At 41.2% G+C, this 25,991-nt stretch overlaps 1 protein-coding gene across 1 annotated transcript; it reads right to left on the bottom strand.

Annotated features, from left to right (window-relative positions):
• Window positions 1-1,407: 1,407 nt before the first annotated feature.
• LOC138800085 (membrane-spanning 4-domains subfamily A member 12-like) lies at window positions 1,408-15,701 on the bottom strand. Its single transcript, XM_069981892.1, has 7 exons — window positions 15,599-15,701; window positions 15,417-15,484; window positions 11,440-11,559; window positions 10,158-10,214; window positions 2,847-2,993; window positions 1,777-1,899; window positions 1,408-1,517 (listed from the first exon to the last, which is right to left on the bottom strand). The coding sequence occupies exons 1-7, from the start codon at window positions 15,699-15,701 to the stop codon at window positions 1,434-1,436; spliced, it is 702 nt and encodes a 233-aa protein (XP_069837993.1). The 3' UTR covers window positions 1,408-1,433.
• Between the last annotated feature and the right edge of the window lie 10,290 nt (window positions 15,702-25,991).

Genomic DNA, 25,991 nt, shown 5'->3' with positions numbered 1-25,991 from the left:
CTATCTAACAGTGTCAGCAGTTTAGCATGAATTGTAGTTGACAATTCTCTTTAAGGGTGCCTTCACACATACCGACTCGCAGCAAAAAACTCGCTGCGAGTTTCTGCTACGAGCCGAGGTCCTGGAAGGCCCCTATCACTACATACAAGCAGTGGTCTGAAAGACCACTGCGTGTATGTAATGCAGCCGCCCCCTTAACCCCTTTGGCTGCACGGGGTCCCAGGGCCCTGCTCTTCCTCCCAGCCAATCGGTGGCTGCGGCTGGGCAACACACTGATTGGCGGGACAGGTGTGGGAGCCGAAGGGGTTAAGGGGGCGGCTGCATTACATACACGCAGCGGTCTTTCAGACCACTGCTTGTATGTAGTGATAGGGGCCTTCCAGGACCTCGGCTCGTAGCAGAAACTTGCAGCTAATTTTTTGCTGCGAGTCGGTATGTGTGAAGGTACCCTAAAAGGGTATTCCACTCAAACATAACTTTTCATATGTTGCTGCTCATAATGACACTAACATTTTCTTTTTGACATATTATCCAATTAGTCTCCTTCTTCCAATTCTAGTTCAACAGTTTTTAATATTTTTCAAAAACACATTTTAGTAAAACATGAATAAAGCACTATAGTGCCACATCAACACAATAATATAACATAGTACACATATAGATCCAAAGTCAAAGATCCAATAACAAAATAAAGATATAACACAAAGAAAACAACGGAAATAAAGGATAATAATAATTACATTATTCATCTAAAGTCATTAACATATGTATTAATACTAATAGCCAGGAGTGCTATTATTTACCATTATCATGAGGTAAGAGAAGGATAATTTTTACTCCAAAGGGCACAAAGGACCTTATACGGATTATAGTAGATAATTGTCAGCTAATCCTTCTTCCAGTTCTGAGCTGCTGCTTTCTGCTGAAGACACAAAAAACTGAGAGATTTCCCCTCTCCTTCCACCATCTTTCGAGATGGCTAATGTAAACAAGACCCTGGCCGGCTGTATCTGCAACTTTGTAGCTTCTTTGTAATGCTGGGAGAGTTAATCTGAGGTCAAGTAGTTGATGAACTCACTGTGATTATCCCTCCTGGTATTACAAAGTTGGTGACTTGTTTACATCAGCCGTCTCGGAAGGGAGGGGGGAGGAGGGGGAGACAGAAAAAGCATCTCACACACAGTTTTTTGTGTCTTTAGCAGAAAGCAGCAGCTCAGAGCTAGAGGAAGGAGACTGAATAGATAATAGCAAATATGGAATCAATTGTTAGTCTCGCCATTGGCAGCAACATATGAAAAGTTATGTTTAAGGGAATACCGATTTAAGGTACTTTATTCAGGCTGCTTTTACACAGGGAAAGTTAGTCATAATCAGATGTGGAGCATGATGAATTAGATTTGGTTAGATTTGGTTGTTATGGCTCCTGTTGGACATTATAAGGTGGTGGTAGGAGATGCAGTGGCCTGGAATGGCTGTGGGCCCACTGAAAAAACAGCTCCATTCTGTAGGATAAAGGCCTGTATTGAAAGACAATAGACATACAGTATTAGAAAAGTAATAATCTCATATAAAAATGTCCCTAATATTTTAGTGGTGGCACTGGGTTACTGCAGCACAGTTTTCAATATGACTGGAAACTTTTGTAACCCAGTGTCACCACTGCTACAATGGACAGAACCAAGGCTTCTGTATCCCATGTATTGTTAACCTTTGCTGCCATGGTTGGCCCAAAAACCTAATGGTCACCAATAGTCACCCTTTCTATAATGCTCTTACCTGAGGAACATTTGTTCCATTTTGGTTCACAGCTTGACAAGCAAAGACGGCAATGGCAAGGCATATACCAAATGATTGAAGATTTATTGCAATAAGGCAAGCAAAAATCCCCCAGGCTTTGTCCTGTAAGGAAAAAGATTAAAATGGTTTGATATAAAAGTGTAGTGTACAGTCTAGTCAGTGGTGCATAACTTTATCATCCAAGTTGTGAATAAATTTAACGGATTAAAAAAATTTGTCATCTGGCAGGGGTAGGGGAGAACATAATAAACAATCACTACTTACCTCTCCCCGTGAATCATTGTGTCACAGACTCCGGGACCCCCGCCGGAAGGCATTATTAAAAATCTATGTGGGCGGAGCTTTGTGATAAAGGGGGAGGGGCCTCTAGAACCCAGCTCATTTACCAGAGTTTACACCAGTTACTGGTTAAATTATAGCAGCAATCTACACCAGCTCATAACTAGTCTAGATTTTAATGTGCGGCACTCAGGCAGTAGCCAAAGTGGCAAATTTATTGAGTCTAGCTGTAGTGGGATTTTTACTTGAAGGGGCTTTCTAGGCTAATATGATTGATGGCCTATTCTCAGGATTGGGAAAATGGTAGAATATCCAGCATGCTGCCATGCCGATGGCTAAGCTCTGGCTATGGCTTATTTCTCCCAAAACTAATGGGTTGGGCAGGGATTTTCCATAACATCTGACCCCTATCTCCACTGACATAATCTGTCAGTCGGGAGAACTCTGTAGACTGACGGCCAACTCACCGCGAGTAATAGAAGTATTAGGTGTATGGGAACCTTTAAACCTTCACAAACACAGCCTAGTTGGTATTTTTTTGCCATAGCAGTTTTTAAACCAAACCCAGAAGTGGATTCAAAGTAATGGGTAAAATAAAGGAAGCACTTATATGTCTCCTACATAGATCCTCCTACCAGATCCACTCTTGGCTTCGGCTCAAAAACTGCATGGGCACTTGTGTGAAACCAGCAATAACGCAATTAAATAGTCTAATCTTAGTATCGCTATAAACATATATTGATAAATAAAGACTGCAAAAAACGACTTACCTTTTCATACAGGCACGTTTCATAGTCTTGTGAAGAACCAAAATTAGGAGGAATGCAGTGTAGACTTCCATAATCTAAACAAGGTAGGACTATTCCAACAAGACTGGATACGGATGCCATAATGGTAAAGGCAAGAGTTGCCTGAATCTGTGGGACAAATAATGCCACAAGAGGACATTTGTGAGAATAGTGTTCTTGGAGGTTCTCATTATGGAAGATGTTAGGGCTGTATTAGATGGCCCGATATTGAGGAACAAGTCAGCGCCGACTTGCCATGTTAGCGCTCCCTTGCTCCTCGTTCCCCACTCGCTGTCTGTGCAATTACATGCCGATCTTGCTGATCATTGCTCATTTGCAGCTGTGGAAAAGGACCTTCAAGCGACTCTGTACCCACAATCTGACCCCCAAACCACTTGAACCTTCGGATAGCTGCTTTTAATCCAAGATCTGTCCTGGGGTCCGTTCAGCAGGTGATGCAGTTATTGTCCTAAAAAACTATTTTAGACTGGCAGCCCCGTGTCCAACGGCCGTGGCCTAGATTGTGTATGCATTAGGCTGGCACAACCTCTCTGTCTCTCCTCCCCACCCTTCTCATCATTAGGAATGCTGCAGGCAGATTGCCTCCTATTCCCCACCTGTGTGAATACTGAACAAGGGCTGGATCGTTAAGGCACCTGTGCAATGTTCAGACAGGAGAAAATGTTCCAGTGGCATTCCTAATGATGAAGAGGGTGGGGAGGAGGGACGGAGGAGTGGTGCACAGATATTCTAAGCCCCGGCCTTTGGGCACAGGGCTGCAAGTTTAAAAGTTGTTTTCTAGGACAATAACTGCATCACCTGCCGAACGGACCCCAGGACAGATCTTGGATTAAAAGCAGCTATCCGAAGGTACAAGCGGTTTGGGGGGGGGGGGGGGGGGTCAGATTGTGGGTACAAAGTTGCTTTCAGTTTCTATAAGGTTGAAATAGGTGTTAATAATAATTCTGGATCATCCTTGCTAAGAAGATTGCATCATATTGTTCTTCTGCTGTTCCTCCTGGAAATGTATTGACAATTGGGTCCGTCAAACTTTGTCAGCACTTATTGGAGGGTGTCAGACCTCATTTACTGGCCATCTAGCTGTCCTTCATTGCATTAACGCAATAAAAAATCCAACGTGTGCAAACATCTTTAGGCTATGTTCACACATAGCATTAAATTAGGGCTATTTTGCAATGAATTGCTATAAAATAGCTCAACTTATGCTGTAATGTTGACGCTATTGCGGCAAAAATAGCCTGATTACTGTAATTATGCTATTTACTGCAAAATGCCGCCAATTAAAACTAATTAAAGTGTCACTGTCGTTTTAACTTTCAAAATCTAAATCAACAGTAGATGTGAGATTAACCCCTTAGTGACCGCCGTGCTGCCCTTTCACGGCGGCCACTAATGGGCTTTATTCCGATGCGTACGCCTTTTAACGGCGTTACAGTGTTACACTAGTGTACTAGTATACAGTAATGTACACTAGTGTAAAAAAGTAAAAAAAAAGTGCACCAAACACAATCCCCCCCAGTCCCCCCCTCCCCCAAAATAAAAATGCATTACATTCCCCATACACTATAAAACATTACATAAAAGTGATCAAAAACACAAATCATATAGATATTTGGTATCGCTACGTCTGTAACGACCCAATCTATAAAACAATATCAATAATTATATCGCACAACACACGCTGTAAAAAAAAATAATTAAAAAAACTGTACCAGAATAGCTGTATTTTATCAATCTGCTTTAGAAAATACGTCATAAAAGAGATCAAAAAGTCATATACATATAAAACTTGGTATCAATAGAAACTACACTCAATAGAAAAAATAAGCTCAAAACCAGCTCTGTCGCGCAAAAGATAAGAACGCTGTGGATCTTGCAATGTGGCAACAGTTTTTGTGGGTTTTTGCTAGGAAGATAGTTTCTATTGCGCCAAAGCAGTAATAGTTAAAAAAAAACTACACAAATGTGGTATCGCCGTAACCGTAGTGACCCAGAGAATACATTTATTATGTTATGAGTGACCGCCGATACGGATTTTTAAGGCGATCACTAATGGGCTCTATTCTGCTGCCATCAGCTCTCTATGGCGATGGTGCAGAATAGTGCAGCAGGCCCGCAGCCCCCTCCTCTCAGCTACTGGAGGTCGCTGAGAAGTTGGGGCAGAATGTGGGGTCAGTCCCGGCCAGTCCCCGCACCAACAATTGCCGTTATTACCAGTATAACGGCGGCCACCGGTAACGGGCACTGCATGCTTTCATGTCCTCTCACCGTTAATCCACAGTGAGAGGAGATGAACACATGTCCCCCCCTCTGACCCCCAGGAATAACCTTAGTGTTCACAGTGATTAATTCCTTAGGGTACAAACACATTTGCCGTATCCGCAGCAAGTTTCTCGCTGCATATTCGCAGCGAGACTTGCTGAGGATCCCAGCCCTGTGTTCTCAATGGCAGACAAACTCGCATGTACATCCCTGCTGCGAGTTTGTCCAAAGGCCGACCCGTTAACCTCCCAGCCGCCGGAGACTATACATCACCTGGTCCCGACTATACATCACCTGGTCCTTTGCTGATTCCCGCCACGTCCGGCTCGGCCAATCAGTGCGCTGCCCCACCGCAGCACTGATTGGCTGAACGGGCCGTGAAGACGTCGGGAGCCCCGTAGCCGGGATCAGGTGACGTATAGTCTCCGGCGGCCGGGGAGTTAACGGGGCGAGCTGCGGACAAACTCGCAGCAGGAATGTACATTGAGTACACATGGCCGTGATCCTCAGCTAGTCTTGCTGCGAATACGCTGCCAAAAACTCGCTGCGGATACAGCAAGTGTGTTTGTACCCTTAAAGATCAAACTCTCATTCTCTCCACCACCAGAGATGGCGGAGAGCATGGGGCAATGATCAGGGACTAGCCGATGTGGTCCTGGTACAAGTGATCAGCGGTATATACTATAAACCACTGATCACTTGTTCCAAATGCTGACGGCACTTTTTGTCCCCTGTCACCAAAAATCATTGGTGACGGGATAAAAAGTCAAGTGCCCCGGATTACCTGTAACCACCTCGCATTACCTGTAACCACCCCAGATTACCTGTAACCACCCCAGATTACCTGTAACCACTCCGCATTACCTGTAAGCACCCCAGATTACTTGTAACCACCCCAGATTACCTGTAACCACCCCAGAATACCTGTAACCACTCCACATTACCTGTAACCACCCCAGATTACCTGTAACCACCACACATTACCTGTAACCACCCCAGATTACTTGTAACCACCCCAGATTACCCGTAACCACCCCAGATAGCCAGTTAACACCCCCAGATTGCCTGTAACCACCCCAGATTGCCACAGGCCACCCATAACCACTACAGATTGCCACAGATTGCCTGTAACCAACCCAGATTGCCCATACCCACCCCAGATTACCTGTCAATCCTCCCCCAGATTGCCCGTGACCCCCCCAGATTGCCCGTCACCACCCCAGATAGCCAGTAAACACCCCCAGATTGTCTGTTACCACCCCATATAGCCAGTAAACACCCCCAGATTGTCCGTTACATCCCATATAGCCAGTAAACACCCCTAGATAGTCGGTAAACATTCCCAGATTGTCCGTTACCACCCCAGATAACCAGTAAACACCCCCAGATAGCCAATAAACACCCCTAGATAGCCAGTAAACACCCCCAGATTGCCCGTAACCACCCCAGGTTGCCCGTAACCAACCCAGATAGCCAGTAAATACCCCCAGGTTGCCCATAAACACCCCAGATTGCCACAGACTGCTCGTACCACCCCAGATTGCCCATAAACACCCCAAATAGCAAGTAAACACTCCCAGGTTGCCTGTCACTACCCCAGATTACCTGTAATCTCATTTTAAATTTTTTTTTTTAGCAACTGCGCTATTCTAATAACCAATACTAGCTGCGGTTTTGCACCAGCAAAATGACGCTCCTTTCCTTCTGAGCCCTGCTGCGTGCCCATACAGTGGTTTATGCCCACATATGAGGTACCGTTGTACTCAGGAGAACCTGCTTTACAAATTTTGCAGTGCATTTTCTCTCCTGTTTCTCATGAAATTGAGAAATTCGAAACTAAACAAACATATTATTGAAAAAATTCATTTTTTTTCATTTTTACTTTCCAATTTTGAATCCTTTCCTCTAATACATATGGGGTCAAAATGCTCACTGCACCCCAAGATGACTTCTTTGAGGGGTGCCCTTTCCAAAATGAGGTGACTTTTGGGGGGTTTCTCTTCTGCGGACACTACAGGGGCACTGCAAACACACCTGGTGCTCGGAAACTTGTTCAGCAAAATCTGCACTGAAAATGCTAATTGGCGCTCCTTCCCCTCTGAGCCCCGCTGTGTGCCCATACAGTGGTTTATACCCACATATGGGGTACTGTTGTACTCAGGAGAACCTGCGTTACAGATTTTGGGGTGCGATTTTTCTCCCTTTCCTTGTGAAGTTGATAAATTTCAAACTAAACAAACATATTATTGGAAAAATTCTAGTTTTTAATTTTTACTGTCTAATTTTGAATACTTTCCTCTAATACCTGTGGGGTCAAAATGTTTACCGCACACCAAAATGTATTCTTTGAGGGGTGCACTTTCCAAAATGGGGTGACTTATGGGGGTTTCACTCTGCTGACATTACAGGTGCTTTGCAAACGCACCTGGCGCTCAGAAACTTCTACAGCAAAATCTGCACTGAAAATGCTAATTGGCGCTCCCTTCCTTCTGAGCCCCGCTGTGTGCCCATACAGTGGTTTATGCCCACATATGGGGTACCATTGTACTCAGGAGAACCTGCGTTACAAATTTTGGGGTGCGTTTTTTCTCCCTTTCCTTGTGACGTTGAGAAATGTCAAACTAAACAAACATATTATTGGAAAAATTCTAGTTTTTCATTTTTACTGTCTAATTTTGAATACTTTCTTCTAATACCTGTGGGGTCAAAATGCTCACCGCACACCAAGACGTATTCTTTGAGGGGTGTACTTTCCAAAATGGGCTGACTTTTGGGGGGGTTTCACTTCTCTTGCACTACAGGGGCACTGCAAACGCACCTGGCGTCTGAAAACTTGTACAGCAAAATCTGCACTGAATTTCTAAGCCCTGTAACACCCAAGAAAAGTAAAATATGTTTACGAAATTTTGCCAGAATAAAGAGGACATATTGGTAATGTGACCTAGTAACTAATTTATGTGATACAACTTTCTTTTTTTAGAAGTAGAGAATTTCAAAGTTTGTAAAGTGCAAATTTTTCAAATTTTTCATGATATTTTTATGTTATTCACAAAAAACACAAAAGATAGTGACCAAATTTTGCCACTAATATAAAGTACCATATGTTACAAAAAAAAAAAAAAATTCAGAATTGCTAGCATATGTTAAAGCATCACTGAGCTATAAGTGCATAAAGTGAGACAGGTCAGATTTAGAAAAATGAGCCTGGTCATTAAGGCTCAAATAGGCTTGGTCCCTAAGGGGTTAAAGCGGCACTATCAACAGGTTCTTCCCAGAGAACCTGCTGATATGCCGCAGTAGCAGAGGACCTCAGTAGCATATTAGAGTTAGTTTCACCCCTCTCCTACCCCGCATTGTTTGTAAAATCGCTAAATGCTCTTAGGCAAATTACTTGCTTAGGGTATAAACCCACACACCGTATATGCAGCATATTTACTGCTGCGATACGCAGCAAACTCGCAGCAAACTCGCAGCAAAATCGCAGCAGATTAGATCTAAATAACTGAACACAGCATCAAATCTGTACCAACAAATCTGCTGCGTATTTGTTGCATATCTGCTGCATATACGGTGTGTGGGTTTATACCCTTAAGAGCATTTAGGGCGTTGCTCGGGGCCGGAGAGCATCGCTGTGCCCCGCCCAGCCCGCCTCCTGCCATCCCGCCCACTACGCATATTCATGCCCGAGCAACACCCTAAATGTCCTTAAGCAAGTAATTTGCATAAGTGCATTTAGCGATTTTACAAACAATGGGGGGTCCGGGAGGGGTGCAAATAACTGCAATATATTACTGAGGTCCCAGAGAATATATCAGCAGGTTCTCTGGGAAGAAACTGCTGAAAGTGCCAATTTAAGCAAGTTTACAATAAACATTCATTATTTTTGCTGTAAAACAAAGTTCACTTACCAGAAATTCAGGTCCAGTCTCCTGAAGACAGATTTTCTGACTTGTGCTGGTCGGAAAAAAAACAGACTAAACCCAAGAATTCTGGCCAGTTCAGAGAGTCACGGCTCAATATGTCCATCAGTCATATGACTGCCTTCTCTGTGCCGATCACATGACCTGGGACACACAGGGCTTCCTGTTTTCTGACTGTTTTTCGAGAAAAAAAAAGAGTCAAAAAACAGGAAGTGCCGTGTTTTCCATGATAACTAAAAAAAATAATAATAATGAATGTAAATTGAAAACTTGCTTTATATCACATCTACTTTTGAACGTTATAACGACAGCTCATTCATACAATTAGACCCCTGCCTCAGTGCAGGGGCCTTATCAGTATATAACATAGCAGCGCCTGGGTTGCTATGGAAACCCTCCTGGATCCACACGAATGCTCGCGCGGCTCTTGGGGGGGGTTGAAGGGGGATAGGAGGGACCAGATCTCTCTCCAGATTCCCCATAGACGCTGCAGTCCCATGGACCGTGGCGCCTATGGGGTTAACTGCCCAGGGGAGCACGGCAGAAATGCTCACTCAGCCAATCAGTGGGGGGGACACCTCTGCAGTCACTGACTGGCCCTGAGAGGGCATTTACCGCCTGGTCGTAATGATACAGAAGGCCTGGAGAAACTGGAGGCCAGAAGCTGAAAACGAGCAGTAGGGAGCATGAGGATAGCTTATTTATTATGTTACCGCCACTTCCAGCCTTGTCTGGATTTTTACTTTATGCCCGGAGTTCTCCTTTATCGTCATCTTTGATCCCAGTGGGCCACATTCACACATCCATAGTTCAGCCTGAAACGGAATGTGCATCTGTAGTGCTCTGTGCTTTACAGAACACTCCTGGTCCACACTACAACATGTGCTTTTATTTGGCACAGTACAGACAGAACTAGGGATGTGTGAATAAGGCCTTACAATGTCAGGAGTGTTATCTGACCCTCTTTAATGTATACATTCTGTGCACACAGCTGTCCTTTATGTCGGAACTAAATCAGGAGAAAAAAAACAGCCGTATGTTATCTTATCCATGTATGTCAATGATATTAAGCAAACATTTCATAACTCACCAGACTTAATTTTTTTATTTTGCCAGCAGTAATTGACAGAGATCCAGCAATGATAACCTGCAAGTATATAACAGAATTATGATGACCTTGGGATCAACTGAATGGTTCAGTGACAACATGGGGCTTGTGTACTGACACAAGCCCTTTCCATTTCAAAGGTAAATTTGCCATGGTTTTTTTTCCATGTGAACATCTTGGTTAGAGATGAGCAAAGCAAAGTTCTCGAACCCAGAATCATTGCAAACTTTGCAAAAAGTTTGCAACAAGTTTGGAAAGATGGTGGACACAAATCTCAAAAACAAAAACCTGTCCGCACTTCCCTGGTGTCACAAGAGTGACAGTGCGCCCAGCCAGTCACTGGCCACAATACTTTCATGTTTTAAGTGACTGGTTAGTTAGGTTGGCGGCGGCTGAAGACACCGGAGACCTGAGAAGGACACAGGGGGAGCGCACACTGGTAGGTATAGATGAGTGAATACAGCAGCTAAATGCCTGCAATTATTAAGCTGTTTTAATGTTTGGTTTGGACGGATACAAATTTTACAACATAAATATGCGAACCCACCGAACCGAATTTTTGAAAAGTTTGCTTATGTCTAATTCTGATTCTGTATTATTATATAACCTGTATTCTTTCATTGCAATTTGTCCCCCCCCCTTTTTTTTTTCTTTTTTTGCTACTTGGCTTTTCTTCAAATAGTGGTGTTTTTTTTCTCCTATAAACTTCTATAGAGAGAAAACCACCAGAAAAAAAACACCATATCTTTATGTATGTTGGTATTTTTCCTGGCTTTTTTTTTTTTTACCCCAATTCTTCAACAGAATTCCTAGAGTCACATGATGAAAGAATAACATAACATAATAAAAAAAAAAAGTGGGTTAAAAAAAATACTTTACTAATATGCATCAAATAAAAAAAACTGTCAAAACTGAAAATAATGCTGGCAGGGTTTTTTTCCCCCAAGCCCCCAACATCACTACCACGACCACCACCAAAAAAAACGCCATGCAAAATTTAGAATCATTAAGCATTCGAAAACCAGTGATTGAAGAAGTTGGATGCAGCCCTAGGGAGTCCAGGAAAACATAGGTACAACCCATGGCCTATGGCTGTATTCATGTTTTTCAGAACTCCATAGAGCTGCATCCAACTTCTTCAACCACTGGTATTCAAATGTCGAACATTCGGATTTGAACATGTTAAAGTCACGCTCATCTGTATTGTAGACCAAGGAATCTAGTGCGGATTTTTTTTTTTAACCAGAATGGGCTTAATACTTACAATTGTTGCTCCCCAGAAGGAAACAAAGCTATCGTAGGTATAACAGTAAATAACAGTAAATTCACCCCATAATCCAAATCCTAGTCCAATCTGTAGGAGGGCAGAAATAATCAGCACAATCTTAGAAAAAGAAAAGAAAAAGAGAATTAATGTTAGTTAAGGTCATGAAGCAGGGACATGGACCCGGACCAGGCAGATAAAAGGGGACTTCCTCAGAAAGTAAAAGCGCAACCAGCCAAAGATATAAAATAAAAATACACGTATGCCGCTAAATGTAAATAGGAAATAAACATGCATAGCATAAAAATGTTTTTAATTAAAAAAAAAAAAACACGTTTCAGCTCAGTGTTATCTCATAGAGCCTTCATCAGGTAACGATGAAATCGATGAAGGCTCTATGAGATAACACTAAGCTGAAACGCATTGTTATTTATTAAATACATCTTTATGCTACGCATGTTTATGTCCTATTCACATTTATTTTATATCTTTGGCTGGTTGTGCTTTTACCTTATGAGGAAGTCCTCTTTTATCTGCCTGGTCCCGATTGAGATCCCTGCTTTATTTGCACACACTCTGGTATTGCACAACCACATCAGGTGAGTGGGATCATTCACTAATCTGCATGAGCATGTTCATTTATCTAACATACCACACCAGGAAGTGCCTGTCCATTTTCTATTTTCACAGTTAAAGTAATGCAAATTTTTTATCCTTAACATTTTCAGGTATTTTTTTTTCTATTTATTTAACAATTGTGACAATTCCACAAAAATCGTACAAAAATCACAGACATCGGATTTTTGTTTTAAGTTAATAGCTGAAAATTAATCTGAACTCTAAAGATAAAAACGACATGCGACATGGATGCTAAGTAATCTGACAGGCTTGGGTACATTGGGCCTATGGGGGTAATAGCTTTGTGGGTTCACGGTCCAACTATTTCACCAATTTACATTGTTTGCCTGGGGATTTTTTTTTTTTTTTTTTTTTTTTTTTTATATATGCTCGGGCAGCTGAAAAACATTTAAAGTGTAGCTGTCGTTAAAACTTTCAAAATCATTTTTTTTTTTTATCATGGAAAACACAGCACTTCCTGTGTTCTGACTCTTTTTTTCCCCAAAGAGTCTAAAAACAGGAAGTCCCATGTTTCCCAGGTGATTTGCATTCAGAGAGAAGGCAGTCATGTGATTGATGGACACATTGAGCCGTGACTCTCTGTACTGGCCGGAATTCCTGTGTTTAGTCTTTTTTTTTTCAACCAGCACAAGTCTAAAAATCTGCCATCACAAGACTGGACCTGGATCTCTGGTAAGTACAGCTTTGTTATACAGCATGGTAACTCATAATACAAGTAAGCATGATAATACAAAATACATTTGCAGTGACCCAGAGAAGGACATGAACTAGGGTGCATTGTGGTGCACCCTAGCCTTGTCACAGTGAGGCTTGGACTATGTTCACGCAATGTTTTTCAACAGCCGTTATTTGATGCTCAAAACCACAGCTGCTATTTAGAGTATCCAATAACGGACATTAACATACTTTGGCAGCTGTAATTTCAATGACAGCCGCTGGTAGATTTTATGTTTGCCATGGCCACCTTTTGACATCTTTTTCGGTGTAGCTATTTCAAAGTACCATTCAATATAGGTAAAAAAAATGAAGGTAAAAGGACAGTTTAAAAAATTTAAATTTGTCATAAAGTTTAGGTTTGAAATGGACCAAACCAAAATAAACCTCATTATAATAGGAGAAGAATTGCATCTATATTAGTGGTAGTATTGCAGAATATAGGTTCGAGAGGCAACAGGAGCTATATTTCACTATATCGGTCACGGCCTCAGCCATCTCTCTGGCCCTGCAGGGTGACTCATGGATCAACGCTCCTGCTCCACTCCTCCGCTGTCAGCAGGCGCACCGGCTCACTTAGATTTAAAGGGCCAGTGCATCCTTGATTGGCTGTAGCCTGCAGCCTTTCATGAAAAAACTATAACTTAAGCAGTTTTTCCTATTTTCATTTTCTGCTGTCACAGTGCAGGTTTAATTATGTGATCATTTTACTGCCAGTGCTGTTACGGACATGGCGATTAGAGATGAGCTATGGGTGGAGGATCCGGAGGAGAAGTTAGACATCTCACTTGAGACGGCTGTAGTACCCTGAGGTGTGTTGGTTGTGGCTTGTGCGGGAGCGCCCTCACGGTGCTGCTCTCTGCTCGCCATGCTAACTGCTTCTGAGCTGTTTCCTCCCACTAGGGCAGGGCCAGGGTCTCTGATTGGAGCATCATGCTCCCCTAAAATGAAAGAATTTTGATTCCAGTCTTTGTAAACTTTTGTTCCCTTGAGGGGAGGCGGGTCTTGGTTCTTCTCGTGCTTTGGACAAGCCTGCTACACTACAGTATATTGAAGGGCAGTAGCCGTGAATAGGGGGGAGACTGTGACCTGTAATAATATTAATAAAAGGGATCAGGGATAATCCCATGCTTATGCTACTGTCCTAAAATATCTTAAAAACCCGGGTTCGACAGATTCAGTTCGCTTATCTCTAGTGAGCAACATAAAATAATGTCCGCTGTTATGCATTGTGTGAACCAATGGCTGTTGTTTCCATAGACTTTATTGTTAATCATTAAAGAATGAGAACGTCTGTTCTTTCAAATGGCGGACGTTCTTTCACCATGTGTGAACATAGGCTTAAAGTGAAATCATTAAAGTTCCACTGTCGTTATAACTTTCAAAATCAAAATTAACAGATGTGATATGAAGCAAATTTGCAATTTACAGGAATTGTTTTTTGTTATCATGCTGAACTTACCAGCAGAAATTAGCAAATTTACATTGCAAACGAAGCAAGGTGCTTTGTTTGGTCCACAGTCGGCTTATACATCGGCTGCCTTTGATCTCTACGCTACTCCACCCTAGAAGCCGGGAAAAAGTAGATCAAGTCCCGGGAAACTTCTTTCAGATTCCCAGGACCGGATCCAGCTTTTCCAGGCACCTGGGATGGAGTGGCGGCACGGAGATCAAATGCAGTCGGAGTATAAGCTGGCTGCAAATGAAGCACTTGGCTTTGTAATGTAAATTCTCTCATCTCTACTTAACAGGTTCAGTCTCCTGATGGCAGCTTTTTAGTCTGGCTGAAAAACAGTGCAGAGAGTCACGGCTCAATGTGTCCATCAATCAAATGATTGTCTTTTTTTTCAATTTTCTTTTTATTTATTTTACCTTTTTTTTTCTTTACAAAAGAAGGTTTGACAGAATTGTATCCAGCGAACAAGAAAAGACAATGAGTGACAGTGTATTTAAAAAAAAAGGCATGCAGGCCCGTACAGTCATGTAGTTAAAACAAATATGGTACACAAGAGTAGGTTTGAAAACAAGGATTGAATTCGCAAAGGCATGTTCGGAAAAGCCTAGTAAGATTAACAAAAATTAACAAAAGTAAAAACTATGTACATTCCAGGATAGTAATATGTAATACATCAGTGAATTTTGTAAGAGTAGGAAGGGTGAGGGGAAGAGAAGAGGGGGAGGGTGTGAAGGGTGGTCAGAACTTGTGAGCGCTTAGATAACGTGGGAAGCACAGGACTTCCTGTGTTTAGACACTTAAAAAAAAAGAGTCCTAACACAGAAAGTGCCGTGTTTTCCATGATAACTAAAATTAAAATAAAAAAATAATGAATGTAAATTGCAAACTTGCTTTATATCACATCTACTGCTGATTTAGATTTTGAAAGTTGTAAAGACAGGGACATAAAATCATTGGCAGTGCATGTGCCAACCCGACAGGAAAGAAGTGTTATGCAATGTGACACCAGAAGCGTTGTGCAATGTGAAGAAAATTGGCAGCAGGGGGAACAAAAAGTTGAAAGTTCAAAACTTTAAATAACTCTTTATGTTAAAATTTCATACATGTGAAGATTATATAGCAAAAACATTTTACTGTCAAACCAGATAACTCTATATGCATCACTTACCCCTAAAGCCTTTGGTTTTGCCCTCAGAAAAGTCTGGTGGTAAAGTGCCGGTTCTGCTTTTTGAGGCACTGTAAGTGTGAGAGGGGCATTACAAATCAGAGTCGGAATGGGCCCTGTATTCAATGGGTTAATATTACTTTGCTGAGCATTAGGTACAATTGTCTTTGGTGGTGCATTGCTACCATTCTGTGTTTGGGGAACAACTTGAGGAGCGGTCATCTGAGATGATGCTGGGATGCCATTTTCCACGTTTCCATTAGTTGCTGATGTATCATGTAAAGCCATGATAACAATGGACACTGTAAAATAATATTATTAAACTGTAAAACATTTCTGCAGGGAAAGAGAAAATAAAAAATATCATGGGCTCCAGTTGGAACCTTTGTTGGCAACTCTGTCTAATTTAATGGCAAGAGTAGCGCTGCATATAAAGTCAGTACATAACCTTAATGGAACCGAGATTGACCTCAATCATAGTGAATGGGGTCCACTGTTGGGACCAGTAGTATGACCTATCCAGCACATTGATGTGTCCTCCACTAAAAACAAAACCCATAACACAAATGTGAACATAGTATAGTACAGTGTTAGGCCTCAACCACGCAATGTCTTTTTTGGTTGTTTGACGCCTGTTTTTTTAGATGGCCATAATTTTGGGTAGCACTCACCATTCAATGAATATTTCGTAGCTTTTATTTAATCACAAAAAGCAGGACAAACAAGGTGCAGACATTATTAAGGCAGGTGCCAAGCAGGTAAGTGGTAACAGTCTGTTTTGCGGTGTAACGCTTCTACGGACCGTAGAAGCATTACACCGCAAAACAGACTGTTACCACTCTGCTGCCACCTGCTTGGCGTCTGCCTTAATAATGTCCGCACCTTGTTTGTCCTGCTTTTTGTGAGAACGTGGACAGTGTATTTCCCAGAGACTTTTCCTATTGTGGCAAGCACCCTATCTATTCCTTCTGCACGGAGCCTAACACATGGCTGAACCCTCTCTTCGTGCATTTACTATTGCGGCCAAATAATGTCTGCTATTTCAAACCAATGGCCGCTACTCCACAAATAACAACCATTGTTTTGAAATGGCTGTCATTATCTGGCAGCAAAAAGAGGGCCATCCAAAAAATGTCTGTCAAACTGGAAAAAACAGACGTGGTGTTGTTGTGGCCTCAGGCTATGTTCTCACACAGTATTTTGGTAAGTGGCTATGTCCTCACAGTGTAAAAAAACGAGAAAAGGAAGACGCTAAATACATTTAAAATAACTCCGTTTTTACAAAATTACATTCAGCTGCCTGGAAGTCAATGGAATGCCGGCCATGGTGTATTGACTAACGGACGTGTTTTGACGCGACCTTCAGTATATTGGCCAGTATTTGTTGTCAAAATCAGGAGTGGAATTGACATAGAAAAATATAATGGAAAAATTTGCACAATTTTTGTGCTTTCAACCCACTCCTGGTTTTGGTTAAAGAAATACTGACCAAAATACTGAGAGAAATACTGCATGTGAACATAGCCTTTTCAAGTAAAAATCATTGTAAGGCTATGTTCCGACAATGTTTTCTAGGCAAAATAACGACCGTTATTTTTATAATGACACAGTAAAATAATAGTATTAACCCTTTAAGGGCGGAGCCAATTTTCATTTTTGTGCTTTCATTTTTTTCCCTCCTCGTGCCATAGTGCTTGTATTTTTTCACTTACAGACCCACATGAACCCTTATTTTTTGTGCTACTAATTGTACTTCCCAATGACAGACTTAATTTTTGCATCCAGAAAAAAAGTTTGTGTTTGCGCTGTTCGTAAAAGTGACATGTTCTCTATGTTCCTCAAGTTGGTACGATTACAATGATATGCAACTTGCATAACTTATTTTATTTGACAGCTTTAAATATTTTAAAATCTTTAAAAAAAACTAAATGTTCCTTAAAATCGCTCCATTCCCATGCTTATAACTCTTTTATCCTTTGGTCTATGGGGCTGTATGAGGTGTCATTTTTTGTGCCATGATCAGTACTTTCTATTGGTACCTTGATTGTGTATATGCGACTTTTTGATCACTTTTTATTACAATTTCTGGACTTGATGCGACCAATAATGTGCAATTTTGCACTTCGAAATCTTGTGGCACTTATGCCGTTTACCGTACAAGATCAGGAATGGGTTAATTTAATAGTACAAGCACTGATCGATGAGATCAGTGCTCTATTGGTCTGGTCTGCTGCAGACCAGATTAATAGATTACCGAGCCGTGATCCTCATCATTAAGAGTAAGAGGAATGGATCCCCCCTCCGCGATATCATCGCGGGGGGGGGGGGGGGGGATTTAGCCACTATACCACTATGCAGGGGTGCTATGGAGGACTATTAAATGAAGATGCATTTAACGGTCCCAATTAGCAGCAGCAATTAGTTAATTGCCTGCCGCAGTCCCGGGCTTCAGATAGCAGTCAGGATCGGGAGAGTTCAAAGCGAGTTGCGGCGCGCCCCCCCTGTAAAACCCCCTAGCGGCGCCATGATGTAAATTTACATTATGGGTTGTTAAGGGGTTAAGCTGTTAAACATTTCTGAATGTTTTTAGGCAAAATAATGGCCGTTATTTTATAATGAACATTATTTGCGGACATCATTATAAAAACAAACTGCCTCTTTTCACCTAAAAAAGACATTATGGGAACATAGCCTATAGACGATATTAACATTAAAAATGGTGAAATACTCAGCAGGGTGCCATGAGTCAGTGACCTTTGTACTTGTGATACTTCAATGACATTTTTATTAAGATAATTACAATCTAGAAGAATGCAGATTTCTTAATCAGGTTTTAGAAAGATGTAGTTTTTTTTTAATTTAATAATCTAGGTGCACAGTCCACAATTATGAAATCATATGGCCAATGGATACTGAAATCTTCATTACTTCACTACATTATTAGGCTATGTTCACACTACATAAAAGTACGGCCGTTGTTGCCATCGGCAACAACGGCCGTACTTTTTGCGGAGCGCAACATAACCTTATCTGATATGGGATCCCGGTCGGAGCGTATACACATCGTATACGCTCCGGCTGGGATCCCATACGGGGCTGCAAATAACTGACATGTCAGTTCACACAGTAAAGCAAGCGGCTCCGGCGCTATGGGAACTCTGTGCACTGTGCGCTATGGGAAGCTCTGATGTGGGCGCGTGCTGATGCGCCCGCATCAGAGCTCTGCGGCCGGACGGATCATTCGGCCTGTACTTAAGTACCGGCCACGATGATCCAGGCACAGACCGGCCGTTCCGTGACCCGGCAGGCGTCACAGAACGGCCGGTCAGATACGTTGTGTGAACATAGCCTTAGGCTAACAAACAAACAAAACCAGGAGTGGCTTTAAAACACAGAATGGCTATGTTCACATACTGTTGAAATGTAGTGGATGGCCGCCATTTAATGGCAAATAACGGCTGTTATTTTGAAATAACGATAGTTATTTGCCGTTGAATGACAGACATCTACTCAAATCCAACATTGTGTGAACATAGCCTTTCTGTGTTTTTAATCCACTCCTGGTTTTGGTAGCAAAATACTAAGAAAAAGTACTATGTGGGAACATAGCCTTATAAAAGTTCTCTGAATGAATATTCTCTGCAATCCTCATTTTTTAAGTGTGTCTTACAAAGTCATCTTTTTGGGCAGAACTGACAAGACCCTTTATGTTTTTCCTATGCCTAGCTCCCAGAAATCTGGAATAGGGTATTTAATTTTCTTTTTAACTTTTTTTGTAGTTTATATCATCTGAACAAACAATAAGCTATCTGTGGGACAAGTATTCTGCTTTCTTTTTGTCAGTTCCTCAATCATTAATTATTAATTTTAAGCTTTCTCCTGTGTATCCCCCCCCCCAGCAGACTACTGCAATGCATCAGACTCTCTCCCACCAATTTTATTTATTTTTTTTACAAAAAGATCTTTTTTAGGTAGTAAAACACAACAAAAACAATATATAAATTTGGGATGGACGTAAATGTACTGACCTACAGAATAAGGCTATTTTCCAACTTTTTTTGGGGGGGGCTGTTTTACGTCTGTCTTCTCTGATGGCCATTATTTTAACACCAAATTACGTCTGTATTGTTAAAATTATGGCCGTATTTTGCATAATACTGGCATATTTTGCCGTTAAAATGACAGCTGTCCAAAAAGACAGTCATAAAATGGGCCAAAATAGACGGAGCAGGAACATAACCTAACATATGGCTCTGCCAACAGAAAAATAAAAAAAATGAATGTAAGAATGAGAAGAGTTTACTTACGCAGACCGTCTCCTTCACAGTGTGCTCTTTAGTTCTGTTTCAGCCTGATAATATAAATGACACCTTTAACCCTATGATATAATTTATTCTTATCAAGCTGACCTGGGCAGGAATCATAAGTAAATCGCTCATATAATTTGATAGCACCACAAATTAAACGATGAATATCAAAGGGCATAAGCAGCCAGGGAAACTAAGATAGGGAGTTACTTCTACCTTGAGGCCTCATTCACATGTCAGTATATCTTTGCTGACTGAAATTTGTGTCCGCATTTTGGCATCCACAATCTGCTAAAAGCTCTCCATAGTGCACATCCATAGCATAGCATGTTTTTTTTTTTTTTTTTACTGATACCCAAAAATTTGAACTACTCGAGTTGTGATCAGCATTTTTTGTGGATGGTTTTTGGACGGTTTGCAGATTGTGGAAGCTTTAATAAATTTCTATGGGGAATTGTGCTGCAATTGCGGTCCGCACAAGAACATTGCGGAAAGCTTTTTGCGGAAAGCAAATGCGGAGACAAACAATGCAGACGTGTGAATAAATTTGTTAAAAACAATTCCATTTCTTTAGGTTTGGGGTACTCCGGTATTATAAAAATGTATTTAAATAAAACACCCCATGTCATTTTATGACAACTAGTACTGGCTTCATGTGGCTTCGCGTGTGGTTTATGCCTGACAGGAAACTACAAAATGTGTATTGTCTCCAGCCTCAAGCTCCTCCCTCTTTCCAGAGACAACGCATCTTCCGGAGGCTTGGTTTGACCTTGTCTCCGGGCTCTTGCAAGACCCCCTGAGTGATGTCACCATTTCTGACCAGCCCTTCCAGCCTACATTATCTTCCCGTAGTTCTTCAATTATCAACCTTCTGTCGGGGTGATGTACACTTATTTGACCTTATCATAGGATCTTGAAAAGCCCTTTAATATTTGCAAAAAATAGTTATATAGACTCCCGATAATGAAACACCAACTCCATTTTCACATGAATTTCTATTCCTCATTCCACGTCTTACTCACTGCTTTTTCCTCCTACCTCATATTTTCTTAGGTCCAGGTCACACTGAAGCATTGCTCAGTCTATGGCCTTCTAAAAGCCAAAACACATTTAATTTTTTACCAACAGGGCTGGTTAAGGCTAATTTTTTGCACCATGACCTGTATTTTTGATTGGTACCATATTGATATAATAGGAATTTTTTTGCGATCATGGTGGGGTTTTTATTTTAACCCTTTTTTTTGTTTTCGCTGTTCATCGTGCGGGAACAATATTGTTATATTTTAATAGATCTATTAATTAAAGGGGTTATCTAGCGCTACAAAACATGGACACTTTTCCCCCTTTCTTGTCTCCAGTTCAGGTGTGGTTTGCAATTAAGCTCCATTTACTTCAAGGAACTGAGTTTGAAACCCCACCCAATCTGGAGACAAGAGAGGGGGAAAAGTGACCATGTTTTTGTAGCGCTGGATAACCCCTTTAATATAGACAATTCTGCACACTATTTTTATTTTTATAATTTCTATTGGGGGAGAGATTTTGTAATATTGTAAGGGACTTATATAAGCAATTATTAGATTGCTTATACTAATCAATTTATTTATAGTGCTGCGAAAGCAGTTTACAATATGTCAGGAGGACAGCACAATCATTGCATAGAAGAATTAATAATAACCCTCAAAATAACACATAGAAAGGTATCACAATATTTAGCTAAAAAACATGATAAAGCTTTCAGTAAAATAAAGAATATTCCAATAGAACTGATTGCTCAAACCTCGGTTGGTAGATGGGCACTTTTAAACAAAAGGGAATCCTATTGGATTTATAAAATTCAGTGTCTAATACCGGAAAAACCTAGTATTCTCAGTCCTTATTTCACCCCTTGTTCTGCTGGATTTGATCCCAGACTTGTGGAGATGTAGGTACACTGACGTATCTTTCCATAGTGATTTCCACAAGACTTGTACATTTTCCCCAACTCTCGCGAGAGATGTAGCGGAGGCACAAAAGCGCAATAGGACCCAGGTATTGTGAATCACACAGGACTTACAAGCCACCTCCAGCTTCCTAGTGAGATGTTGTAGATATATATACACTCACCGGCCACTTTATTAGGTACACCATGCTAGTAACGGGTTGGACCCCCTTTTGCCTTCAGAACTGCCTCAATTCTTCGTGGCATAGATACAACAAGGTGCTGGAAGCATTCTTCAGAGATTTTGGTCCATATTGACATGATGGCATCACACAGTTGCCGCAGATTTGTCGGCTGCACATCCATGATGCGAATCTCCTGTTCCACCACATCCCAAAGATGCTCTATTGGATTGAGGTCTGGTGACTGTGGAGGCCATTTGAGTACAGTGAACTCATTGTCATGTTCAAGAAACCAGTCTGAGATGATTCTAGCTTTATGACATGGCGCATTATCATGCTGAAAGTAGCCATCAGATGTTGGGTACATTGTGGTCATAAAGGGATGGACATGGTCAGCAACAATACTCAGGTAGGCTGTGGCGTTGCAACGATGCTCAATTGGTACCAAGGGGCCCAAAGAGTGCCAAGAAAATATTCCCCACACCATGACACCACCACCACCAGCCTGAACCGTTGATACAAGGCAGGATGGATCCATGCTTTCATGTTGTTGACGCCAAATTCTGACCCTACCATCCGAATGTCGCAGCAGAAATCGAGACTCATCAGACCAGGCAACGTTTTTCCAATCTTCTACTGTCCAATTTCGATGAGCTTGTGCAAATTGTAGCCTCAGTTTCCTGTTCTTAGCTGAAAGGAGTGGCACCCGGTGTGGTCTTCTGCTGCTGTAGCCCATCTGCCTCAAAGTTCGAGGTACTGTGCGTTCAGAGATGCTCTTCTGCCTACCTTGGTTGTAACGGTTGGCTTTTTGAGTCACTGTTGCCTTTCTATCAGCTCGAACCAGTCTGCCCATTCTCCTCTGACCTCTGGCATCAACAAGGCATTTCCGCCCACAGAACTGCCACTCACTGGATGTTTTTTCTTTTTCGGACCATTCTCTGTAAACCCTAGAGATGGTTGTGCGTGAAAATCCCAGTAGATCAGCAGTTTCTGAAATACTCAGACCAGCCCTTCTGGCACCAACAACCATGCCACGTTCAAAGGCACTCAAATCACTTTTCTTCCCCATACTGATGCTCGGTTTGAACTGCAGGAGATTGTCTTGACCATGTCTACATGCCTAGTTGCCGCCATGTGATTGGCTGATTAGAAATTAAGTGGTAACGTGCAGTTGGACAGGTGTACCTAATAAAGTGGCCGGTGAGTGTGTGTGTATATATATATATATATCTACCTATGTATAGGATGTGACATAGAGGAAATCCTAGATTGATTGGAAATACAAATATATGTGCAAATATATGACATACAGGAACATGCAATGTGTTTGCAGGTAACCTGACAGATGTATATTCAGGTAACCCCGAAGTTTTTGTATTGTTGGAGCAATATGTTTGTATTTAACCCCTTCAAGACCGAGCCCTTTGATGCCCGGATGTCAAGGTCAAATTGATGCAATGTTCCTCCTCACCTTCTAAAAGCCATAGCGCTTTTATTTTTCCACCTACAGGGCTGGCTGGGGTGTCATTCTTTGTGCCATGATCTCTAGTTTTTATTAATATCATATTGGTATAACAGAAAAATTTTGATAGTTTTTTTATAAAAAAAAAAATCTGATATTTAATTTAATAAACTCAGCAATCCTGGTGTTTTTTTCCCCGTTTACACCGTTGACCATGCGGGAACAATAATGTCATATTTTAATAGATCAGACAATTACGCACGCTACCATACCATGTAATATCCAACACAGAATCCAAAAACGAAAGAACTGGAATGCAAGACCAATATAAATATGAATATTTTTTATTAATATATCAAAAAAAGATTATTAAAAAGTACATGATGGGGGGGCTAGAGCTAATACAAATCCCCATACAAACGGTGGATCAAAGAATTCTTATACATAAAATGCTATATCATAGGGTAGGAGATAAATAAATAACCTACATATACAAACATATATACTGGGCACTGGGTTGGTACTACATACAGAAAGTAAGTAAATAAATAAATAATCCCCACAGTGGGTATATGGCAGAAAAACATAAAGACACCATCAACAAATAATAAATATTACCCATACATGTCCTTAGTATATAGGTCCACCTCACCGTACACCCGACGCGCGTTTCGCGTGTTGCTTTATCGAGGGTGATGCCCCAAGTACTGAGCTCAGACCTTATAAATGTACATGTATGTATGTACATGTGTTTATGTACGTATTTTTTTGCATTTTTTTATATATATAAAAAATGTTTTTTTATTTTTTTATTTATTTTTTACTTTTTCCAGGATATTTGTTTACATAGGCATGTGCAATTAATCAATTTATGTCATTATGCAGTAAATGTAGTTAATCTAATTTATTAGGTAAGTATTCTCTGTCACTTTTCACAGCATGGCACCTTTTTTGCACTGGTACTCACTTTTTTAGCACGCTTTGCACTTTTTAACCTGTCTACTTTCTTAATCTATTTTCTTTTTGGCACCGGCACTTTAATTATCTTACACACACTTTTACTATTATCATGTGCACATTATCAATTCCTTGGTGGGCATTTCCCCCCTTTAATAATTTTATTATATTTTGTACTATTCAATTTTGGGCATGTATTTATTTGGTAATATATATGTATACCGGTATACACAATGTAGGACCAGATCTGGACTATTAGTGTCCATCCGATTTAGGGCTTTGTTTACACTACATGCGGTCATGTGACATCGGGCCGGTCATGTGACCCGCTGGATGTCACATGTCCGCATTCACAATTAACAACTCACGCTGGATGACGCTCATCGAGCGGCAGTTCCGGCGTCTGGGGTTCCGGGAATGACGCGGTCATGTGATGTGGTCACGTGACGCGCGTCATTTCCGGTTTTACGATACTGTCCGCGGATGTAATAGAGGTACAGGGTCTATTTGTAAAAGAGAGATTGGTCACTAGTTAGTTCTAAAAAGGAGGACTTTAGGTAGGGGTTTGTATATGGGAATATATTTATGCAGAGGTTGTATGCCCGTCATGTGATGAAACATGGTCACATGTCCGAGTGACGCCACTTCCGGTTTCTCGGTACGGCTGATTGCTCCATCTGATACACATGGTGGGCATATGTTTGGCTATTTGGGGTTTATAAGGTCTGAGCTCAGTACTTGGGGCATCACCCTCGATAAAGCAACACGCGAAACGCGCGTCGGGTGTACGGTGAGGTGGACTCATATACTAAGGACATGTATGGGTAATATCTATTATTTGTTGATGGTGTCTTTATGTTTTTCTGCCATATACCCACTGTGGGGATTATTTATTTATTTACTTTCTGTATGTAGTACCAACCCAGTGCCCAGTATATATGTTTGTATATGTAGGTTATTTATTTATCTCCTACCCTATGATATAGCATTTTATGTATAAGAATTCTTTGATCCACCGTTTGTATGGGGATTTGTATTAGCTCTAGCCCCCCCATCATGTACTTTTTAATAATCTTTTTTTGATATATTAATAAAAAATATTCATATTTATATTGGTCTTGCATTCCAGTTCTTTCGTTTTTGGATTCTGTGTTGGATATTTTTGGGTGCGCATAGACCGCACTATCTAGGCCTCTTTGGTAGGATCATACCATGTAATATGTTTATTTATTTTTTATATTTTTATTTTTATAATGGGCAAGGGGGTATTTTGAACTTTTATTGGGAGGGGGTTTATAAGGTTTTTTTTTAATACTTTAAAAGACTTAATTAAAAACTTTTTTTTATTACACTTTTGTTTTTGTCTTTTTACACTTTTTTCACTTTTCACTTTTTTCACAATAGATTGCATGTACTGATCTATGCTTTGCCATGCCATAGCATAGCATAGATCAGTGTTACTGGTGATCTATGCATAGAGCCTCCCTGAGAACAGACTCTATGCATGGATGGCCGATCTGACAGGACGGAGGTAAAAGGCTTACCCCCGAACATCAGTACATGTGATCGGGACCATGCTGTGGTGGTCCCAATCACTCAGTGACAGAAGCTTGTTCTGTCACTGAGTACCTTAAATGCAGAGATTGCTATAGATTGCGGCGTTTAAGAGGTTAATGGGACGCAGATGGATCTCATTACCTCCGGCCCCGGGCACACTAATGTGTGCGGGGCCGCTCTCACTGCAGCAGTCCC

Source organism: Dendropsophus ebraccatus, chromosome 8, assembly GCF_027789765.1.
Source record: "Dendropsophus ebraccatus isolate aDenEbr1 chromosome 8, aDenEbr1.pat, whole genome shotgun sequence".
Taxonomy (NCBI): domain Eukaryota; kingdom Metazoa; phylum Chordata; class Amphibia; order Anura; family Hylidae; genus Dendropsophus; species Dendropsophus ebraccatus.
Note: the sequence above shows the minus strand (reverse complement) of the source record. Positions and strands in the feature narration are given on the sequence as shown.